The sequence below is a fragment of the Bubalus kerabau genome, chromosome 10 (genome assembly GCF_029407905.1).
Source record: "Bubalus kerabau isolate K-KA32 ecotype Philippines breed swamp buffalo chromosome 10, PCC_UOA_SB_1v2, whole genome shotgun sequence".
Lineage (NCBI taxonomy): Eukaryota > Metazoa > Chordata > Mammalia > Artiodactyla > Bovidae > Bubalus > Bubalus kerabau.
Genome location: NC_073633.1, coordinates 108274031 through 108298910, shown reverse-complemented (window position 1 = coordinate 108298910; position 24880 = coordinate 108274031). Strand labels below are relative to the sequence as shown.

The window sequence follows — 24880 nt, the reverse complement described above, 5'->3', positions numbered from 1 at the left end:
TGGCTACTCACTTCAATATTCTTGCCTGGAGAATTCAGAGGAGCCCAGCGGACTACAGTCCATGGGGTTGTAAAGAGTCAGACATGACTGAGCAACTAACACTATTTATAGTATATTTGTGTGGCTATGCAACCATTACCACAAAACATTGATTTTTAAGAAATACATTTTCCAAGTCTAGATTAGAATTTACATTCATTCCTACTTATCTTTCATTTTGTCCAACTTAATCACATCTTTTCCTTTAAATTTTCTCCTCCTCTACTGGTGAATATTGACCTCCCCTTTCTCTGAACTCTGTAGCACTTGTCTGTCCCAAAGGACAGACTTTACATGTCAATTATCTAAAACTTTGCCTGTATATGACTTAATTAGACCCTCATCTTTCCCCCAAATTCTTTGTCATATTACTTGAGGGTTTTTTTTAACCATAGTGCCTAAAATCCCACCATTAGAAATATTTACTTATTTATATGGACTGTATATTAGCTAATAAGTAGTATTGTGTTGATGTTAAGTTTTCTGAATTTGATAATTTAGTACTGTGATTATGTAAGAGAATATCTTGGTTCTTAGAAGATACTTGCTGATGTATTTAGGAATAAGAATCCTAATGCCTGCAAGTTCTTCTAAAGTAGTTCAGCAAAAATTACATTAGTTATAATTATAGACACACACAAAATCATATGGGGGTGGATGTCAGGAAGAGAGACTAAGAAAATATGGCAAAATGTTAATGATTGGTAATGTAGGTGGAGAGTATATGGGAGTTTATCATACAAGTATGTAATTTTTCTCTATGTTTAAAGTTGTGTTTTTTTTTAAGATTTAAAAAAGAGAGAAATCATGTTCCTTTAGTTCAGTGGTTCTCTGCCCTGGACACATTAGTAAGCTTTTAGAAACTACACATGCCTGGGCCCCAACTGCTAGAGATTCTTATTTAATTGGTCTTAAATGGGGTCCAGGTACCTGAATTTCTTTTAAGTCCTCCTAGGTGAACCTTTTTTTTTTTTTCTTTTTATACTTTTATATCCTTCAAAACATCTAGCAAGGTTCCAGGCACAGAATAGGTCTTTATTACATTCTGGTTTAAATGAATTCATTTTTAAAAAAAAAAAAACATTTCTTAAATGTAGCCATAACATGTCATGGCTGTTTGCCCAAATCAGCAGTTACAAATGTATGTCTATTGTGTATTCCAGCACTACATAAATATTACCTGTAGTGTAGGTATCCTTCCACTATGACAGATAGGATAGGGGGCTTTTACCTTGCCAAAAGAGTTGTGCTGATTGTAATTTGAGAGGGCCATGCTGCAGATCCTAAGCACTGCTTCCTTGCCCTCCATCCCTCCCAAAAAAACTGTCAGATATAGAGAATGAAGCCCAGTTAGATGGGAGTTCTGTGGAAAGGAGACAGGGATGGTTCCTCAAGGGTACTGCTGAGGTTAGTAATGCTTAGAAAGAAGCAACAAGCGAGAGAATGAATATATTGGGGAGTACAAGATGAAATACACTGCTGTTTAAATTATAGGCAGGAATGTTTGCAAGGACAAAGTCAAAAGTAAATGGATATACTTAAATATATTTGAATACAGAAAAACAAATGCTCCACAGATAGGTAAAGCAAGAAAAAGAGACTGAGAAAGAGTCAGAGATTAGCTGGACTAAAAAACTATCTTGAGAGAATTCAAGACCAGATTATAAACTAGCCCAGTCCATCTTATTTTTTAAATCTCAGGAGCAGTTTTCTTTTAATTAACAGGTTCCAGGAAATAAATGTTTTGTAAAATTTACATAAGAGCATAATTAAATAGGAAGAAGAGTGCACATCTAAAAATAATCTGTTAAGAGTCATTGTGTTGGAGAATAAGGACTGCATGATAGAATTTCTGATCATGTTTGAAAAGGGTTCCTGAACATCACAAACTCCAGTTGCATTTTGCTCTGGTAAAAAAGGATGGATGAGCATGCTCATGAAAGTGGCTCCTATGTCATAGTAGACCCCAGAGAATTAGAATAACATCTCAAAAAGCTCCAGTGAAATCCATTTAGAATACTGAGAATGGAATTCAATTTGTGAATCCTCTTTTCATTTTCCAGAGTTCCCCATACATTGGGAAGAGAAACCAGTGAGACTGGTAAACTGTTTCAGTACCTCTTTAATAACTCTCTGAATTTACACAATAGTATGACAGATTACTGTGGATGTAAGATATGCAATGGTTCTTTATTCTCTCCGCCATCATTAAGGCAAGGGCAGAAGTAGGGGTAAAGTTTCTCCATGAACATGCTGCTGAAGGTGTAAATGTGGGTCATAGTTTTAGCATTGTAGAAGGACACTTGTCCGCCCTCGTAATCTAGATATATGCCCACCTTGTTGAGGTTGCTAGTCAGTTTCAGACTGCAAGAAGGAAAATCCAGAGCCTTTAGATCGGTTTGGTTCCTTAGTCTTAAAAGCCAGAATCCTTGCTCGGGAGTTAGAGGACAGCTGCCCTTCCGAAGGATGGATTCTCTGACAACTCCAACTGTCCATTTTGTCTTCTTTGCTACTTCCACTTCCCAGTACCACTTTCCAGATGTGAAGCCTTTTGAGCCCAGCACAGCCACACTTGAGTCAAACCTCTCTGGATCATCAGGCATCAGCTGCTTAATGTCACCATGCCACACACTGGTTCGGTTTTTGGAGAGCACTAGATTTGGGTGAGCAGTTTTAGGGTCCAGAGTTAATGGAGATAGGCCTAGTAAGAAAATAAGAGAAAGCAGGGCATCGGGGAAAAGGGATGAATGCAAGTTCCCATAGACAGTATTTATGTGCTTTATCTCCCCATGCCATATATGCTTAGATGGGCAGGTAATAACTTATATACTCTATATATATATATTGTTTTGATATCCATGTGGCTACATTCTAGACATTTTTTATATTTGTGGTAAAAAATCAGACTTTACTCTGAAGCAGTTTATACTCTAATAAGAAATGCTGAAAGGATAAAGATTTAGTAAGTGTGCCCAAAAAAAGATCTCTAAGGCAATAAGTATTTTAGTTTGATGTAACATGTATGAGGTGTTTGGGTAAACAATGGCAAAAACAGAATGGGTTAAAAAACAGTAGCTTGCATAGAGAAGATAAGGGCTTGCCTGTTAGGAGCAGATGAGACTGAACTAACTGATACAGAATTTAGAGGACAGTGGTGGTAAGTTTGCATTTGGTTTAATAGACACTGGAACTTTTGAGGTCTGGAATGGTTAATGCCACTGATGATCCAACTGTGACTCACAAACTATATAATTGCTAGTCTGGGACAGGATGGTAGAGAAATTAAGAGTGAGCTCTTAGAAACTGTCATAGAAATCAGAGTAATTTTATCTCAATCAATTTAGTTAAAAAACTGGGCTTGCACTTTGTAATTTTTTTAACTCCATTTTTTCAAATAACATTTATATTCTACAAACATCAGTTTTTAAAACTGGTCCTTCATCACAGGTAATTTGACAAGTGGTTTAGACAGATCAATGGACAGCAGTATAAAAAAGGAATTTCTAAATGAAGAGAGGTTGGAAGCATATTAGCAAGAAGGTGACACAAATTCTAAATGTGAGATAATTGAGCCTTGGCACAAAATTTGATAAAGGAAACACAAAAACTATTCAAATCATGGACAAAGATACAAATATGCATTTGTATTTGTAACACATTTATTGTTAGTGGATTTATTTATCCTCAGAAGCAAGAACAATCCAGCCTATCTCTCTCTTCTCAGAAAAGCTTGAGTCTTTTCCATCATCCCAGAGACTTTTTCTTTCTAACAAAGAGACTTTGAAGAATCCTGAAGATTTTCCATGTAGGCCAAATCTTCTCACTCTCACAGATAGATCCTCATTCATGTAGGGTTGTTATTTTTTAGGATGTGAGGACTGTAATTTCTTTGAAGGTATCATAAAGAATTCCTGCTAACCTTTTTAGAACCCCCATCTGCTCTCATCACCAAGCCTCTGACATCTCCAGCTAGTTCAGCCTGCCCTCGCTTTGAGGATTCCTAGGAGTCAGCTTTGCATCCCAGCTTTTATTCTTATGCCATAGTCAGTCCAACAGTAAGTTCTGTCAGCTCCACCTTCAGAATATATTCTGAGCCTACTCAGAATGTATAGACATAACTTCCACAAATACCAGTGTCTTGAAACTACTGCAGTAGCTTTTTAATTGCTCTGTTTCCACTCTTGCCTGTCTGCAGCCTATTCTGCCAAGAAGAAGAATGAGATCATCTAGTTCTCCTACTCAAAATACTCTTATGCTTCCTGTCATCCAAGGTAAAATCCAGAGTACTTACTGAAGAGACAAGGCCTGCATGATTTACCCACTTCTCTGACCTCATCTCCAACCGCTTACCACCTCCCTCCCCCCATTCAGTTTGGTCCAACCACCCTCGCCTTTTGGCTATTCTTTGAACATACTAAGTTCATTCCTACTACAGGGACTTTACACTTTCTATTTCTGTCCCTGGACACTATTTCCCCACATTGTTTACTCCTTAACATCATTCAGACCTTTATTCGTGCAAGTGCAATAGAATGTTATTGATAGAATCTAGCTAGGTATAGAAGTATTTACTGTAAAATTCTTTCAACTTTTCAGTATGTTTAGAAATGTCTACAATTAAACACAGGGAGACCCTGCTCAAAGAGATTTTCTCTGGGCATTCTATCTAAAGTAGCATGTTCATCCATCTATCATGGTTTATACTCTTATCCTGCTTTCTTTTCTCTCATAAATAATTATTTGTTGAATATATCATGCTTTGTTTTCTTCACAGTAGTTATCAGTATGTGAAATTACTTGATTGTCTCTTCCACTAGAGTGTAATCTCTGGAAAGGCAGGGACTTTGTTTTGTTTCCTCATCTATCTTCAAAATTTGAAACTGTTCCTAGGTATTCAAGTAACTATTTGTTAAACAATTAAATGAACTGCAATTAGAGTTCCATATGAATCTTTGACACCAACTAATTTCACCACGCCTTGTATTCCTGTTATCCTTTGCATAAATACCCAGATTGTAGATATCTCTAATGATTTAATGTCTACTGTACTTTTATCCTCATTATTCTGTTCTTTACTTCCTCTGCCTTCACCCATCCTCCATCTGTTCCCACCCAACCATTTCCACTCTGCCCTTTGGATCTACCTTCCCATTTAACTCTCATACATCTTCAGTTTATAGAATTCCCTTATCACCTCCTTAATTTAACATAATCCAGACTGATTCTTCCAAAAAAAAGAGAAGCTAACTGAATAACAACTTCCAGAAGTTCAAGAGACTGTTCATTTTCTAAATTCAGATGCTGGAGATCAGGTAGCCACCACAACCACTTCCAGACCTGTGCTCTATTCCTCAATCTCATGTTAAAAAATCATTCTTCATTTGAGGCTCCTGTCATTCCTTTTCACATTTCCCTCTCTCTCTATTTAATGCTATCATCTACAAACTTTTCCTGGTTATACCCCCTGCATTTTAGGTTGGCCTTACTTTCCTACATCAAATCTAGCCCATCATTTCAAGGGATTTTACTGTCTTTTGGATATAGCTGCCCTTCTCTTCTTGTATGTGTTTGACTTTACTGCTAATGACTTTTGACTCCTTTACATTTAAGGTGCCCATATCAATGACTATATTCTGGAACTTGTAGTCATCAGGAACTGTTCATTCTCTAAAATCTTCAATTCAGGTATGCCATACTCTTTTATTTTTTGAGCTTTCTCACTCCCATCTCTTCCTACAACCATTACTTGACTTCATTAACATCTCTAGTCTCCTATTTCTCTTCATTATCCTAATCTCTTTGCTTCCTGGCTTAAAATTCTTCTCTAAACAGTTTAGCATTTATAGCTTCATTGCCAATAACCTCAACACTTTTGTCCTCTTATGTTTCTGTTTCTGCAGCATCTGCCATGCAACTCTCCAACCTTGGATCTATTCAGCTATTCAAATTCACATCCTAATTCCTCACCATTGCAGGATGAAAATCACAAAGTCATGCATACAGATACTGCTACAAATTCATTATTTCTACTCTATGCTTGGCCATCAGCACTGCCCCAAACTCTTACATTTCCCAAATCAAAGCCTCTCCACTTCCTCACAACAGCAATGTCAAACCTTCAACTCCTCCTCAAATCCCTGTTCCACCACTTCGCTCCTCACTTCCAGGCAGAAGGCTTCGATCTCCTCTTTCACAGAGAAACTACAGTACATTTTATAAATGAATAGATGAATGAGGAGATGAATCTCTCAATTCTTCCTACTCATACTGCAAACCCTGTCTTACAAAATTATTTGCTTCTACCGTCTTTATCTCCTCTCCAGTTTTGGAACAAGCTAAGTAAAGTCAGTACCTCTCTTTTCTGTAGCTCTCACTCTTCCCAACATTCACCAATTATTCCCTTTCTTATACTATTGATTTCTGCCCTTCTACAGGCTGCTTCCCTTCAGTATGTTTTTAGAAGTCTTCTTTTGTCTTTGCTTCCACATATACATCTTCCCTTCTTATTGAAACTTCTCAAATGAGTGATCTATTCACTTCATTACTGCCTCATTCCAAATTGTTCCTGAACCCTATACAATATATAATAATTTATACTCATTCCACTCTTTTGAAATAACCCCTATCAAAGCCACCAATTGTTAAAAGCATCTCTCTTCCAGTTATTTTCTAAATTTATCTTTGCATTTGGTATGAGTGACCATTCCCTTCTCCTTGACACTCTCTTTGCTTTAGATTCCATGGGGACTTCATTTCCTGTTTTTTCTCTTATTTCTCTGGCCAGATAATTCCTCAGTCCCTTCTGAGGCTTAATTGACCTTCATCTGTTGTTATTCTCTATAACACGCTCTCTCCTTGACTGTATGTTCTCATTCTCCTTAGGCAATCTCATTTATATCAATAGCTCAGCTACCCCCGCTTGATATTATTTGTTCCAGCTCTGGCCTCTTTCCTAAGCTCCAGTTAGAATAATTATCCATTTGAATATATACATCTAATTGTTCTGTAGGTCAACACAACATGGCCAAAATTGAACTCATCAGCCCCCTCCAAAATCTGCATCCCCTGTATTTCCATCCTTGACATCACCTTTCTCTATGCCTTACTGCTAATTACTGTCCTGTATATTTCAGCTCTCAGAATTCTGTCTCTGGAATCTATTCTTTATGTTCCATTACCATGCCTCTGGCTTACATCTTAATAATTTTTCACCTAGAAGGTTGCGGCAGACTCTAACTTGGTCTTCGAGACTCTCCTGGGGAGCGGAAACTATGTCTTTTATTTCTGTATCCTTGGAGCACAACTTAATGCTCGGCATGTAGTATGCCCTCTCTGAGTATGTCAAATGAAGGAGTGAATTTTGGTGATATTTTATTGATACACACAAAACTAAAGAAAATATATTAAAATATTTTAAGATAAAAACAATTCCCTGCACTGAAATACATGAATGGCCATATTGTCCATGGTTGCTTTTTCACTACAGTGGCATAGTTAAGTAGTTTTGACAAGACCAAACAACCCCCAAAACCTAAAATATTTACTGTCTGACTCTTTACAGAAAAAGTATGAGCCCCTGTCTTAAAGCAACAGCCTCATTTATAAGGCAGGAAAGAAGAAAATACGAATCTGCAGAATAAGAATAAGCAAAGGCCTAGAAATAAGAAGTATAAAGTATATTTTACCAAGGTTTGACCATAGTTACATTATTATTAAAATAGCCATATATTAAATAAATCCCATTTGATTTTCTTAAATGTAAAATTATACCAAAAGTAAGGAAAAAGTCCGTTTGTGCTTTAAATGATGCTAGAAGTAAAGTTTGGGGGCAAAGAGTACAAGAAGAAAAACACTGTGATCCTGAGAGAGCTAAAATTTTCAGGGTGGAGTAACAGAGGAGGAAGCTGCACAGAGACATCAAAACATCTACAAAGGGATTCCCTCAAGGATGTGACTGAGTATTGCCGCATGACTACAGTGAAATTCATTAAATCCAGAGAGTGAATCCCCAGAAAGCAGAGCTCACACAAGACTGGGAATAGTTTTCAATCCTGCCAGTCAGAATGGGAAAATGTTATAATATGTGGAACATCAGACAGAGTACTCAGAAGGGTAATATCTTAGAAAATTGGCAGAGTTAGCCCAAGATTAAAGGCTTCTATTCAAACACACTAACGAAGCTTAAAGGCTCAACAAAGCTTAAAGTGTCAAAAGGAGCAAAGTTATTTCAAATAACTTCACTAAATGCCAAAGTTAAATCAATAGAGCTTAAAGGATTACAACAAAGTTAGCAAATAGCAATGTAAAACTGATCGTGTTTGACAGCCAGAAGAGACAAATTACATAACTGTCCATTCCTTAAGTGTGAGCTGCACAAAATAAATTGCTTTCCAAAGTATGGAAAAGAGAAGGGAAATAACTTACACTACCTCAGCCAGGTGATTAAAGCCAACATCAACAGTCATAGACTATGCTGACAAAATGTATGTTTGATATGATGAAAATGACACTTTACCTCCATGGTGTCCCTCGCAGTAACTCACAACCCTAGCATTATTGTGAGAAAAACATCAGACAAATTGCACTAACGTGGCATCCTACAACATACAGAACCAGCAGTCCTCAAAACTGTCAAAATCATCAAAAAACAAGGAAAGCCTGAGAAATTGTCACAGCCAAGAAGAGCTTAAAGAAACATGACAACTCAATGTAATGTTGCACCTTCGATGGGATCATGGAATGGGAAAATGACATTAAGTAAAAACTAAGGAAATTCACTCCGGGAGTTGGTGATGGATGGGGGGCCTGGCGTGCTGCAATTCATGGGGTCACAAAGAGTCGGACACAACTGAGCGACTGAACTGAACTGAAGGAAATTCAAATGAACTATTGATTTTAGCTACTAGTAATGTATTTGTAATGGTTCATTAATTGTAAATAATGTATCACACTAAATATAATATAAACTAGGGATGAGGTATATGAAAACTCTCTACTATATTTTCAATTCTTCTATAAATCTAAAAGTATTCTAAAAAATAAAGTTTATTAAGGAGAAAAAAATACATCAGCCGTGCAAAGCAGCAGGAAAACATAACCCACAGTCAGGAGAAAACTCACACAATAAAAACATGTTAGAAATTACACCAGTGGTGGTATTAGCAGACAAAGACATTAAAACAGATATTATGGATTCTCTCACTAGCCTGAGAATGTAAATGAACAATAAACATGGTAAAGAGAGAAACTGATGATATAAAAAGATGCAACTTTTTGAAGAAATGTAACTGAAATGAAAAACATTCTAAACAGGATTAACAGAAGATTAGACAGTGCAGATGAAAAGATGAGAGAACTTGAATAGCAATAGCAACTATTCAAAATGAAACACAGAAAAAAGGCTTAAAAAATGCTGAGCATCAATGAGAAGTGAGACAATTTTAGGTGGTCTAATGTGATTGAAGGCAGAAGAAGAGGGTGACAGAAGATGAGATGGTTGGATGGCATCACCGAGGCAGTGAACTTGGGCAAACTCCAGGAGATAAGCGAGGGGCAGGGAAGCCTGGTGTGCTGCAGCCCATGGGGTTGCGAAGAGTCGGACACAACTTGGTGACTGAACAACAACAACATGTGTAAAATTAGAGTTCCAGAAGAGTTAGAGAAGAAAAGATGGAGAGGTACAAAACTAAAAAAAAATAATAGCCAACATTTTTCCAAGCTTGATGAAAATTATAAACCCATGGATCCAAGAAAACACACCAAGACCCAGCATAGTCAACTTGGTGGGAAAAAAGTGACAAAAAACTAAATCTTAAAAGTAACCCATGAGGAAAAAAAGATAGTACATACAGAGAAATGATATAAAAATGATAATAGACATCTCATCAGAAACTATACAGGTGAGAAAACAATGGAGTGGCTTTTCTAAAGTAGTAGAGTCTATCAACCCACAATTCTATATGAGGAAAAGTTTTTTTTTAATAAGGTAAAATAAAACTGTGGTGGTATCCAAACATTGTCATGGTAAAACTCAACATGTAGTAAAAGATTTAAAAGATGACATAAAAATGGAGACTGATATTAAGAGAAACAAAAGGAGTCTTCTAGACCAGCATGGATATTACTCCATGCTGGATGAACCAGAGGCAGAAAAAAAAAAAAAAAAGCTGAAGGGAAAGTGGGAAAGCAAAGCAAAAGCGGTAAAGGCAACGAAGGGTTTAGCCTGGTAGACCCTTAAAAAAACTCAAAAAATACCACATGGGATAGATCCAGCGTATCCATTGGTTTCAGCGTCCATCAAATGAAAACTTTATTTCCATGTTTTAACTTGGCTTTTTTTCAATTTAAATCCAGCATAACTTCTCAAATTTGTTTTGGGAGCTTGAACAAAATATTTTCTTTGATGGATTTAAAACAATCGGAAAGATAGACATTATCAAACTTTGGCAAGGATTTGGAGAAACTGGGAATCTCATCCATTGGAGGTGGGAATTAAAATGAATCCACCATTTAAGGGGAAAAAATGTGATAGTTTCTTATAGTTAAGCATATACTTAACACACAACCCAGCAATCCCATCATTAGATATTTACCCTGAAGAAATTAAAGCGTGGACTTCCCTGGTGGTCCAGTGGTTACGAATCCACCTGCCAATTCAGGGGACACGGGTTCAATCCCTGGTCCAGGAAGATTCCACATGCTGTGGAACAACTAAGCCCGTGCACTGCAACTACTGAGCCCAGGTGCTGCAACTGCTGAAGCCCATGTGCCCTAGAGCCCATGCTCTGCAACAAGAGAAGCCCAAGCTCTGCAACGAAGAGTAGCCCCTGCTCACCAAAGCTAGAGGAAGTCCAAGTGCAGCAACGAAGACCCAGCACAGCCAATAAATCAGTTAAATAAAAATAAAATTTTAAAAAAGAAAGCAAAAAGATTTATAAAGAAATATTCAGTCAGGTTTCTTCATACTAGCCATAAACTAGAAACTATCCAAATGTCCATCAATTGGTGAATGAATATACAAATTGTGATGTATCCATAAAATACAGTGATTGATACATGCAACAACATAGGTGAATCTCAAAAAGCATTTTGCTAAATGAAAAAAGCCAAACAGAAAAAAAACTACGTAATATATGTATGAGATTTTAGAAAAGACAAAGTGAAATAAAGTAGATCAGTGATTATGCACAACTGAGGATAGAAGAAAAAGATTGACCACAAAGGGTTATGCAGGAACTTTTGGGGATGACAGAAATTTTCTATATCTTGATTTTGGAGATGTTTACATAAGTGTGTACATTTGTCAGACTCATCAAATTGTACATTAAAATTAGCAAATTTTCTTCTATTGTCAGCTACCTGGAAAAATTAGCAGGGGTAGATGTGTGATTTTCATTAAATCAGTAATTACAAACAATAACGAGTCTATAAAAAACTTTATTTAGAGCTCTATTTCTGTAACTTTTTATTTGGAACTTTATTTTATGTTCTTGAAATGTTGTTTGTGTTCTTTTGTCCTGTCCTGTCCCGTTTTTTTGTGGGGTTTTTTTTTTTTTAGTATCTGCAGGATGACAAAAACTTAGTCACAGCTATTGAAACAATTGGTTTTCTTTTGAAGCACTTAAGATCTGTAAACAATCTCCTAAGATGATATACTCTATGTTATGAACATTAACCACAAGAGGAACTGTACTCATACATATGATGAATATGTATAGTAACTTCCACCTTCAGGGCAGAGATGCCTCAGAGACTTATATAACTGTTTTAGAAAAATATTAAAATATTGGTTGTTACATTTGATAGAACAGTCAAGCAAAATCATAGGCTGAGAAGTTAGTTCTGACACCAGACTCTATTCACAAGTATAAGATCCTGCATTCTTAGATAACAGTAAGAGAAGAAATTCAGTCATACCAACTAGCCTTTTGGCTAAACTTCACCCCTCCCTCCTTCTAGACTCAAACGTACTGTTAGGGCCACAGAAGAGGTCCTGAGAATGAAACATTAAATTGGGAGCCCCAGGAACCAATGGCTCCTACCCACTGTTACCTGGAGAGAGGGTGGACTGCATGTCTCTCCACATCGTGTACTGGATGGGCCCTTTGAACACGCCTGGGCTCAGCTTTCTGGAGACAAGCTCCTTGGGCGTCAGCATTCTCATTCCTTGCTCCAAGCTGCAGGGGACGTAAATTGTTTATTCTTAGACATCCTCCAGGGACTGAAGGCAGGCTATTAATACCACAAGGAAACATTTACCTGTCCAAGAGAGGTGTGATGTCCTAGAAGAGGAAAGGAGAAATGGAAAGGTTAGATGCATGTTCATCAGCTCCAGAAATTTGTTTGGTGTTACTGGCCACCACCAGAATTTGATGGTCAAAACTGCAGTCCTGTGCAGATGGCCCCCATCCCATTGCCACCAACTCCTCTCATCCTCCAAATGCCTTTTTTCTGATCTTCATCCTTCATCTATCCCAGGATAAACTGGCTTACTTTCCTCTGATTTTCTAGAGTTTGTTTTTACAGGAAACAAGAAAAAAATTAAGGTTAAGCTGTTTTTACCTGTACTGCCACGTAGTCTCAGGAGAACAACACAATAGATATTCCCACCCCAAGGCCACTTTCTTTACTATGGCTAAATTAAGCTTCTGAGTCCTAAGGTAGTAACCAATGCCACTTTAGAGGTGAAGCGTCAGGTAGCAAAGATTGGCAAACAGCTTTTCAAACAGGTCAATTTATGATTACTGAGAGCCAGTAAAAGATACAGTTTAGGTGGCAACATTCTTATTTTTGAGAAATAAAGCTTCAGAGTTCTTTATGGGGAAATATTAAAACATATTTCTTTTAATAGCATCTTACTATCTTCTTTACTAGGCGTGTGAAAACTTTGAATTGAGTATAAGGCAAAAGGAACCTTCTGCTTTTCTCCCAGGGAATCTTAAAATCACTACAGCAGATTTTTTTTCCCCTCCTGGAAGGGAAAATCTGCTTGTACATTCTTTCCAACCCTCTCTTCCCCTCTCTGTTGTACCCATAGTCATGTTGGTATGGAGTCTCACTTTGAGAAAGTCGAAGGGGTTCTGCTGCTCCATCCGTGCCTGGATGCTCACCAACATCTCCTTGGCTAGGAGACACTGTTCCTGAATGTGGCTCAGATTCAGCTCCATCTCCTCATTCAAGGCTTTCCCCTCTTCTCGGAGCTCACTTAAAAGGTCCTTTTCTTTGCTGTGCAGGAACTGATGCAGCTTTAGAAACTCCAGGGAGATGTGCTGCTGCAGATGTAGCTTGTTTTCCTGGAAACCTCCATGATCATCACCATGGTAATTACTGAGACTAGCATTTAGGGATGGGGGCCCACACCACCAGCACTCACACAACTTGGGAAATACCATAACAGGAAAATGCATACAAATACTGCATATCAACATTCAACTGTACTAAAAGGAGGCTTTTGGAAAACTTATTCTGTCTTTCCCAGCTAGTTTAATAGTCAGGGTTGAAATAGTCAAAAGTCATCTCTAGGTTGCTGTTGAAAAACTGAGGTGGTAACCAATGCCATCTTAAATAAGACTGTGGGGTTAATCAAACATTGTAAAATGAACAATAATACCCTTTTATCCAGAAGTACAAACCAGTATCTACCAAGTGATGCTGTTAGACTGGGTCCATAGCAGGCTGGAAGAACTGCCCTTTTTTAAGAAATCAGAACTGGAGGAGGCACCCCAGTACAAAAAGAGCCAGAGATGGGCAATGCCTGCAGCACTTGAAGTTGGTAGCTGTTACACTGGCAGCTCTCTTCCTCGCGGGTTAGCCATCTGACACGCTGGCCTCTCGGTTCCGCATCATCATCTCTAGTGGTTTTTACTTACAGCTACTCATTCTTTTAGTCACACTGAGGGTTTTATCTTCCCCAGCAATTGTACCATACCCAGAATTACTTTTTATGTTCACTTACCCAGGTTCCACTGTTGCAACTGTTATTGGATTTCATAGAATCCTCCTATTCATTGACCCCTCCATTTCTGTTCATCAACTTTTCTGTCTTCATGTCCCCTCTTATCCAGCTTATAGTCTATGGTCAATCACTGTAATTGTACTCTTTAAAATAGTCTTAACTCTCACTATCCTCTAGGTCAGACGTTTGCATTTTTCCTTTTACCTATTTCACCACTATTTCTCAGTCTCATTTGTTAGTTGTGTCTCTAACCAAGCTTTGAATATTAAATTACTTGATATTCTGTCCTGGGCTCTTTCCCTTTCTCATTCTACACTCTCGTTCTCGGTAAAAGCCTCTGCTCTCACAACTTTGAAGTGTAGTCTATACACTGACTTCTTATTTTAAGCCTAGACCAACTTCTCAACTCCAGATTCATATATCCAACTGTCTATTTGATATCACCACTCGCCTCTCACATCTAATCAGTCACCACATGCAGGTAGTTTTTATTTACAAAGCATATGCTAAAGCTAGTTATTTCTTTCAGTCTCTACTGCCATTTTAGTCCAAGCCATCATCGTTCTCTGGGATCACCGCAGTAGTCTTCTTCTAACCATTATCCTTGCCATTGCCTTTCTCCAGTCCACACTCCACACAGCCACCAGACTGATGCTTTCAAAATGAGATGAGACCATGTCCTGTTTAAACCCTTTAATGACTTCTCAATTATGCACAGAATAAAATTCAAAATTCATAACATTATCTACAAGGGCCTACATGATTGGGCCTTATCTGCCTTTTCGGTCTCATCTTGCCTACCAAGATCCATCTTAATTGGCCTTCTTTCTGTTTAACGTAGTAACTAGCTTCCTGTCTCAAGAACTTTTCTATAATGCTCTTTCCTCTTCATAGAACATTCTCCAGGACATTTCCTTCATATTCTCCTCACCCAGTTCACTTGGCTAAAGGTAACACTTATCCTTTCAATTCTCAATTTTTAATAAGAAATTTTTAATTTCAATTTTTAGTAAGTGACTTCTTCCGTCTAGATTAGGTTCTCCATTTATATACTCTAATATACTGTATATTTATAATCATTTATAGTAATTATCACAGTGATGTTTTATTATTGGTGGGATTATTTAATTAACATCTGTCTCCCACCATAGTTGGAATACAATATCTAGCATAATGCTGCACCACTCAAATATTTGTTGAATGAATGAGTGTTGACAGTAATAGCCGAACTAAGAACTCTTACAACAGGAACACGATTCTCTTAAGACATCTTTATTTCCATCTATCCTTCTTCTTTCCCTCATTATATTTATTTCTTGTTCCAGATGTCAAATGCCAGAGAAGACTCTCCTCTATAGGGTAATTAATGAAGAAACAGAACTCCCAAATTATTCCCCCAGCCTAGGAACTGATTTGCCAAGTCCCTAACCATTAATGTTGTCCTAGAGGTCCTGTGAAGTTGAAAGTATAAGCAGTAGTTTTATTTAGTTTGGGAAAAGCTAAGAAGGATTAGATCAGAGAGAAAAGCCAGCAATCTAAGAGACCTTGGTTCAGAGAGGCCTGGTTTTAAGCCCAAAGGAAAGAAAGGTATTTCTTTGAACATAGCAATCTTTAGTGGATTTTTTAAAAATAAATTTCTTATTTTGCCATAGATAATAGGAAAGATCAGACAGATCACAGCCCCATAGCAATCACCTAGTGACTGCACCATGAAAAGGATCAGCTTATCTAGGGGAAAGGTCAGTCTGCTCTCTCTGTTGATCAGCTATTGGGAACCTACTCCACTGCCATATTTCTTTCCACTCTACAGTGTCTGTTTTCTACTTCTATAGCCTGGTGCCATTTGGCATTTTGTTGTATATGTAAAGGTACCTTTCCACCCACATAGCTGAAGTTACAAAGAGGGTACAATTCCAGTTCTGTCTCATGATCCCTCTACACTGCTCCTCACCTTGTGAGCAGCAATAGCATCTTTCTGCATATTCTTCAGGGACTGAAGCTCCTTCAGGGTTGCCTCCAGTTGACCCTGATGAATGGTAAGCTCCTCCTGGGGAAACCATAAAGAATTAACCCATGCTAATTGGGAGATAAAGGGCCATGAAGAACATCTACCCCAAAGCCCCAGGGTGTCAGAGGGAAAGAAAGCAAGCTCCTGCTACAAAAGTCTCCTTTTCCCTTGTATCATAATTCCTGTCTCTTCCAAAAATTGTGAAGAAAATTACAAACTGCAAAGAAACTAAGTTTTATCTTCTTATTAGCTAGCTACAAGGCTTTGAGGAAGATAACAGAACTCTGTACATTTTCTAATATATTTACACTGTTCTTGCTATCTCTACTTTTACTTACATTGTTCTCACAACACTCGTTTTTTCCTTCTGTCCATCCAAATTCAAATAATTGCCCCCCTTTCCAGCTTTCTTTCACCATGCCTCCCCTGACTATTTCAGTTTTCTCTAATCTCTGAAATTCTAAACATTTGTGAATTACAAATGTGACAAAAATTTAGCTCTCAACAGTAGACTGTCTTATATTCCTTCTGTTGTTTTGTTCACTTTAAACTTGACTAAATTTCAAGACTTTTATAACAAAAGCAATATTTTACAAGTCCATGTTCTGTACAGTGTCTAGTAGAATGCTGTCAAGGCAAGGTTTAGGTAAATGTTTGATTTATTGAGGAAGTAGGCCAGAGCTCCTTTACTGCTTCCCTATAATTGACAACTACAGAGAAAGAACTTTGCAAGATACATTGTATTTTTTGAGCCCTCTGAGCTTTCTAATAATCACCTGAATGAAGGGGTGGTATTGAAAGAAGTCCAACAAATGATTTTTCCCAGCCTTCCTAAGGAATTGCTCAAGACTGTTGAAGACCCAGGGCTCACCCACCGTGAAGAAATGGACAGCATCAGAGATCTGCAGGAATTCTTTAGACTGCCCCACAGACAATCGAGCGTCTTTGCATTGAAAGCATATTAGTCTCCCATCTGGCTTACTGAACAGTTTCAGGTTCTCTCCATGCTCTGGGCACCGTGGATGGCCCTTAAGCAGGGGTAGCTTCTTAATCTTCTCTACCAGCTTCTCCAGTACAAGATTAAATGTACAGTTACTGTATTGACATAACATCTTACACTCAGGACAGAATGTTTCATTTGCTTGCTGCTTCCAAAAGTTTTGGATACAAGATTGGCAGAAGTTGTGGCCACAGCTTAGCATTAGTGCATCACGAAACCAGTCATTACACAATGGGCAGTGTAATTCCGTAGTAATATCTTGTATCTGCACTTTGGAGGATATTTGGGTGATCACATCATTCACTTCAGCGTAGCTGTCTGAATCAGTTTTGGAGGAGAGGTTGGAAGATACCTTTGAAAAAGAACAGCTAAAATGAGTTTCTCTTTCTTGTTGCCCATTTCAGCATTTCAGAGTAGTGGGCTCTGTTCCTAAAGGAGCTGAGAATTGGTGCAGCCAGAGTAAAAGCACTATCAACTCTTCTTTGAAAGTGATCAGTAAATTCAGTGTTCTCTAACATCAGAGTTTATTCTACTCCCAACATTATTAAACTTTAATAGAGAACCAAGGCAGAAGACGAAAGAGTACCCAATCAAAGAAATGTATTTCATTGTATATCACTTCTTCCACTCACTTTCTCCTTGTATCAGTTGAAAGTTTTACTTTAAACATTTGTTCTATTGTTTATTACCTTTCATTTTGTTTTCTAGAAGTCATGTGCAAAGAATTGGAAGATCAGTCATATTCCTCAGTCAATGGCATAATATCATCAACTATAATATCATCCAGGCCCTTCACCCTTCCTTTTTAAAAAACATGTTCCAGAAATAACATTTATACAGAAAATGTAGAATCATAAATATACAATCAATGACTTTTCACAAAATGAACATATCTGTGTAATCATAACCCTGATCAAGAAACAAAACATTTTCAGGATAACCAACAAGGTTCTACTGTATAGCCCAGGGAACTTTGCTCAAAGTTATGTGGCAGTCTGGATGGGAGTGGGGAGATTGGGGGAGAATGGATACATGTATATGACTGAGAGTCCCTTCACTGTCCATCTGAAGCTGTCACAATGCTAATTGGCTATACTTCAATATAAAATAAAAAGTTTATTTGAAAAAAGAATAAAATTGAAAACAGCATTAAAAAAAGAAAAACATTTTCAGCATCCCAGAAGCCCCCCCCATATGCCTGCTTCAAGTCACTATCCCTCATTAAGACTGACCCCCATCCTGACTTCCAACACAATATATTAGTTTTACCTGTTTTTAATTTTATATAAATGCAAATATATACTCTTTTGTTGCTGACCTCCTTTGTCAACATTATATTTGTGAGATTTATTCATATTCTATATAATTTTGGTCCATTCATCCTCATTGCTGTATAATATCCAGTGTGTAAATATGCCATAATTTATTTCTCTGTTCTACTGTTGATAGACTTTTTGAGTAGTTACCAGTGTGGAGCTACTATAAATGGTGTTGCTAGGAACATTCCTGCTCATGTTCTTTGGTGAATACATATTATATACAGACATATGTTGGAGATGTTGTGGGTTGGCTTACAGGCGACCACAATAAAATGAATATCAGAGTAAAGTGAATCACATGAAATTTTTGGTTTCCCAGTGCATATGGAAGTTATTACTGTAATCTATTACATGTGCAATAGCATGATGACTAAAAAGTACATATCTTAATTAAAAATACTTTTTTGTTAAAATATGCTAACCATCATTTGAGCCTTCAACAAGTGGAGTCTTTTTGCTAGTGGAGAGTCTTGCCTCTGTGTTGATGGCTGCTGACTTCTCAGGGTGATGGTTGCTGAAGGCTGGGGTGGCTGTGGACGTTTCTTGGAATAAGTAGTGAAGTTTGCTGCATTGATTGACTCTTCCTTTCACGAATGATTTCTCTTTAGCGTGTGGCACTGTTTGATAGCATTATACCCACACTAGAGCTTCTTTCAAAATTGGAGTCAGTCCTCTCAAACCTTGCCTCTACTCTATCACTAATTTTATGTCATAGTCTAAATCCTTTGTTGTAATTTCAACACTCTTCATGGTATCTTCACCTGGAGTAGATTTTATCTCGAGAAACCACGTTTTTCCCTCATCCGTAACAAGCAACTTCTCCTCTATTAAAGTTTTTTTTTTTTTTAATGTGGACCATTTTTGAAGTCTTTGTTGAATTTGTTATAATGTTGCTTCTGTTTTATTTTTTGGTTTTTTGGCTGCCAGGCATGTGGGATCTCAGCTCCCTGACCAGGAATCAAAGCCACACACCCCCCATATTGGAAGGTGACTGCCACTAGACCTCCAGTTGTTTTTGTTGTTCAGTGGCTCAGTTGTGTCCCACTCTTTGCAACTCCATGGGCTGCAGCACACCAGGCTTCCCTGTCCTTCAGTCTCTCCCAGAGTTTGCTCAAACTCTTGTCCATTGAGTCAGTGATGCCATCCAGCCATCTCATCCTCTGTCATCCCCTTCTCATCCTGCCCTCAGTCTTTCCCAGCATCAGGGTCTTTTCAAATGAGTTGGCTTTTTGCACCAGGTGGCCAAAGTATTGAAGCTTCAGCTTCAGCATCAGTCCTTTCAATGAATGTTCAGAGTTGATTTCCTTTAGGATTGACTGGTTTGATTTCCTTGCTGTCCAAGAGACTCTCAAGAGTCTTCTCCAGCACCACAGTTTGAAAGCATCAATTCTTCAGTGCTCAGCGTTCTTTATGGTCCAACTCTCACATCCATACATGACTACTGGAAAAACCACAGCTTTGACTATAATACGGACCTTTGTCGGCAAAGTAATGTCTCTGCTTTTTAATACGCTGTCTAGGTTTGTCATAGCTTTTCTTCCAAGGAGCAGGTGTCTTTTAGTTTCATCACTACAGTCACCATCCACAGTGATTTTGGAACCCAAGAAAAGAAAGTCTGTCACTGTTTCCATTTTTTCCCCATCTATGTGCCATGAAGTGATGGGACTGGATGCATGATCTTAGTTTTCTGAATATTGAGTTTTAAGCCACCTTTTTCTCTCTTTCACCTTGATCAAGAAGCTCTTTAGTTCCTTGAAATTGCAGTTAATTGAGTCATATCTTTAGGCTCCACTTCCAGTTCTGGTTCTCTTGATATTCCACCACATCTGCAGGTACTTCCTCCACTGAAGTTTTGAACCCCTCAAAGTCTTCCTTGTGGATTTTAATCAACTTCTGCCAAATTCCTGTGTATGCTGATAGTTTGACCTCTCCCCAAAAATCATAAGTGTTCTTAATGGCATCTATAGTGGTGAATCCTTTGCAGAACACTATCAATCTACTTTGCCCAGATCTATCAGAGGAATCACTATCTAATGCAGTTATAGCCTTATGAAATGTATTTCTCAAATGGAAAGACTTATAAGTTGAAATTATCCTTGTCCCATGTCCTGTTGGCAGGCATGAAAACAGCATGAATCTCATTGTACATCTCAATCAGAGTTCTTGAGTAATCAGACAAATTATCAATGATATTTTGAAAAGAATTTTTTTCTGAGCAGTAGATCTTAACAGTGGGCTTAAAATATTCAGTAAACCATATTGTCGGCAGATGTGTTGTCATCTAGGCTTTGTTTATAGAACACCGGCAGAGTAGATTTAATGTAAATCCTAAGGGCCCTAGGATTTTCAGAATGGTAAATGAGCACTGGCTTCAACTTAAACTTACCAGCTGGGTTCGCCCTTAGCAGGAGACACGTTCTGGCCTTTGAAACTAGGGAGCCAGCCACTGACTACCCCTCTAGCTGTGAGAGTCCTCGGTAGCATCTTCTTCCAACATAAGGCTGCTTCATCTGCACCGAAAATCTGCTGTTCAGTGTGGCCACCTCACTAATGACCTCAGCGAGAGCTTGTGAACAGTGTGCTGTAGCTTCTACCTCAGCACTGGCTGCTTCACCTGGAACTTTCATGTCTTGAAGATGGCTCCTGGAGCCGTGTGTCCCCCTCGGCTAGATTCACACTCTTCTTCTGCAGCCCCCTCACCTCTCCCAGCCTTCCTGAAATCGAAGAGAGTTAGGGCCTTACTTGGATGAGGCTTTGATTTAAGGGTTGTTGTGGCTGGTTTGATCTCTTACCCAGACCCCTAAAGCTTCCTCCACTATCAGCAGTAAGGCTGTCTTGCTTTTTTACTCTTCACAGCTTATTGGACTCACACTTTTAGTTTCTTTCAAGACATTTTTCTTTGCATTCACAAGTTGGCCACGTGGCACAGGAAACCTAGCTTTCAGCCTGTCTTGGCTTTTGACATGCCTTCCTCACCAAGGCTTAATCTTTTGTAGTTTTTGATTTAAGACATGTGACTCTTCCTTCCCTTTGAACACTTAGGGGTCATTGTAGGGTTATTAGTCAGCCAAATATCAATCTTGCTATGTCTCAGGGAATAGGCAGGCCCAGGGCAAAGGAGAGAGACAAAGGAATGGCCCATCTGCAGCAGTCAGAACACACACAGCATTTATTAAGTATCCTTGTCTTATGCAAGTGTGATCTGTGGGGCCTCAGAACAATTACAACAATAACATCAAAGATCACTAATCACAAATAATATCTGTGATAGAAATTTAATAATACATATAATTATATATTTATTATATAATAATATGTAATATATCAGATATTAATATACTAATTTAAAAGCTTGAAATATTATAAGAATTTTCAAAATGTGGCACAGAGACACAAAGTGAGCAAATACTTTTGGGAAAATGGGACCAATATACTTGCACAGAGCAGGGTTGCCACAGACCTTCAATTTGTAAAAAATGCACAATGCTATTAACATTCTTACATGTGTTACTGTATGTCTTTTCTGTATTTTTTTGTGGACATGTGTAAACATTATACATGTGGAAATAACATTGATAGATCATGGGATATGAACACCTTTACCTTTACCACATAATACCAAACTGTTTGCCAAAACAATGGTAGGAATTTATACTCTACTAGCAGAACATGAAAATTTTGGTTGCTCCACTTCCTCACCAATGTCTATTTTTGTCACATTTTCTGTCTTATAACAAACCAACTGATGTGTAATGGTACCTCAGTATAGCTTTAGTTTTTATTTTTGTGATTACCTAATGCAGTTTAACCAGAGAAGGCAATGGCATCCCACTCCAGTACTCTTGCCTGGAAAATCCCATGGATGGAGGAGCCTGGTAGGCTGCAGTCCACGGGGTCGCTAAGAGTCAGACACGACTGAGCGACTTCACTTTCACTTTTCACTTTTCACTTTTCATGCATTGGAGAAGGAAATGGCAACCCACTCCAGCGTTCTTGCCTGGAGAATCCCAGGGACAGGGGAGCCTGGTGGGCTGCCGTCTATGGTATCATACAGAGTCAGACATAACTGAAGTGACTTAGCAGCAGCAGCAATACAGTTTAACATTTTTCACATATTTGTGGATCATCTTTTGTTAAGAGAAGAAGTGTCTTAAGTCTTTTGTTCATTTTTTTAATGAGTTGTTTGTCTTATTGATTCAGAGTAGTTCTCTATATATTCCAGATACTAGTTCTATTTTGGTTGTTTTGTAAATATCTTCTCCCACCTTTGGTTTATGGCTTGTCTTTTCATCCCCGTTATAGTGTCTTCCCATGAAAAGAAGTCCTTAATTTTAGTGTAATTCAGTGTAATTTCGGAGAAGGCAATGGCAACCCACTCCGGTACCCTTGCTTGGAAAATCCCATGGACGGGGGAGCCTGGTGGGCTGCCATCTATGGGGTCGCATAGTCAGACATGACTGAAGCGATTTAGCAGCAGCAGCAGTGTAACTTAGTATAATTTAGTTTATAAATCTCTTCTATTTTATATTTTGTCTAGATTAAAGGTAAGTCCGTACAGGGAATATCTTGTGTTTATTTCTGCTTGGAGATCCAAATTACACCAACCCTCCACCATTTTATGTTAATATTATTGGTTTCAAATCTGTAGCTCAAAGCATGCATGCTAAATAAGTTGCTTCAGTCATGTCTGACTCTTTGTGACCCTATGGACTGTAGCCTGCCAGGCTCCTCTGTCCATGGGATTCTCCAGACAAGCATACTGAAGTGGGTTGCCATACCCTCCTCCAGGGGATCTTCCTGACCCAGGGATAGAACCTGCTTCTCTTACATCTCCTGCGTTAGCAGGAGGGTTCTTTACCGCTAGCTAGCTCATAGAGGGGATTATAAATTTTAAGCCTAACCCTGTAGGAGGGCAAGCTTGTGGTTAAAAATTCTCCACAGACACTCTTATCACTCAGACCCCAGATCATGATAGTAAAGGTCCTTTATTATTTTTCTTTGCCATTCCTTCACTGAGGATGTAACCCTTCAAATGTGTTACCATTATTTAAGGGTCTGAGGTCCAACTCCCTACTTGATGTGGGTCTAAAGATTGTTAAATCAATTTTACATAAGTTAAATAAATAATTTTTTTTTTAATTGTTAAATCTGGGTTTTCCTGAGATACACAAAAACTCTCAGTGCTGATACAGCTCTCAATGACTCCAGCCCATCTCACTGCTTTCCAGTCTGTATTCTTTGGAATTTCACTTTACTTTCTTGTACACTCAGGTATGCATTACAAAGGATGTTTGTTACATTTTAACTGGCATTTCAAGATGTTTTATAGTGGCAGGTTTTCCAGGATAAATGGTTCACAGTATTGCCAGATGTTTCCCAGAATAAATGATTCACAGTATTATAGCTGTTATTATTAAATAGTAACCAGCAGGAGTGGATTTGATATCAGTACCTAAGAGTCTGATGAAGTAAACATTCAATAATTCCAGCTCTGTTCTAATGCCCAAACTTGTTAGGGCATAGAAGTGGGTAAGATAGAGGCTCTGCCCTTGAACTGCTCACATCTAGGTTTCACTAGCATTTGTAGGTCATGGCAAAGTACTACTCGAAGTCCCTGGCCCATTCTTCTTAACCTCCCAACTCCTTTACCCTATCCCATACCTCATAAGCATGTATGTGGAAAACCTAGCCCACACAACAAAGCCCCATACATGCATACACACACACCCCTATACACAGCTACCCTTCGGGCACACAGTTGCCTATGGGAGCTATGGAGGTCCTAACAGTGGACACAGAATCTCTTGAATAGAGAATTTTAAGAGTCCTGGATGCATGGCATGTAATTTAAAATATTTATGGGAGAGAGCATTTTCCAGTCATGGACTCTTTATCTTATAAAGAAGAATATAGCTGGAGGAGGGTCAGAGTGGGAGCCTTGCCCAGGTCTAGCAGTGGCATTTCCCTGCCCACTCCACTCACCTTTATTCTACCTCATCTGAGCACTAGCCATGGGTTGAGCCTGTCTCTGTTCTGGAATCAGCAACGAGAGGGTGGCCTGAAACCAAGTCTGGAGTTCCATCTCACAGGCCATATCTTTACCAGAACTGAACTTCTGGAGTCTCAGGGCCCTGTGGGATCTGTCTGATTTAGCTGTGTGGAGGACCTTGTCACCATTGACAGCCCAGGGCTCTCCTTCTTCCAGAGTATTCTGCCAGGATTCCTGAAATGGCTTTGCCCCCAGCTTAGACTTTTCAAATGCCAGGATCCACTGTTCCCAGCATATACCATTACCAGCTCTGTGTATTCTTACCCTTTCCTAAATGCTAAAGCTGAAACGCTGTGATTCAGGAGTATAGAAATGGAGACTGAGATGAAACCTCCTCAGAGCAGGAGGATAATTTGTATAGTAGAGCTAAGTATGTTTTCAGTTCAGTTCAGTTGCTCAGTTGTGTCCGACTCTTTGCAACCCCATGAGCACGCCAGGCCTCCCTGTCCATCACCAACTCCCGGAGTTCACTCAAACCCATGTCCATCGAGGCGGTGATGCCATCCAGCCA

At 38.6% G+C, this 24880-nt stretch overlaps 1 protein-coding gene across 1 annotated transcript in view; it reads right to left on the bottom strand.

The window, feature by feature from the left end:
• Positions 1-2198: 2198 nt before the first annotated feature.
• Positions 2199-24880, bottom strand: part of TRIM69 (tripartite motif containing 69) — a 37870-nt gene continuing 15188 nt past the window's right edge. Inside the window, exons 2-7 of the mRNA XM_055539033.1 lie at positions 16877-17353; positions 15945-16040; positions 13098-13331; positions 12298-12320; positions 12091-12215; positions 2199-2740 (exon numbers count right to left, since the gene is read on the bottom strand). Coding sequence (XP_055395008.1) covers positions 2199-2740; positions 12091-12215; positions 12298-12320; positions 13098-13331; positions 15945-16040; positions 16877-17353 — 1497 coding nt within the window. The remainder of the gene's footprint in view (positions 2741-12090; positions 12216-12297; positions 12321-13097; positions 13332-15944; positions 16041-16876; positions 17354-24880) is intronic.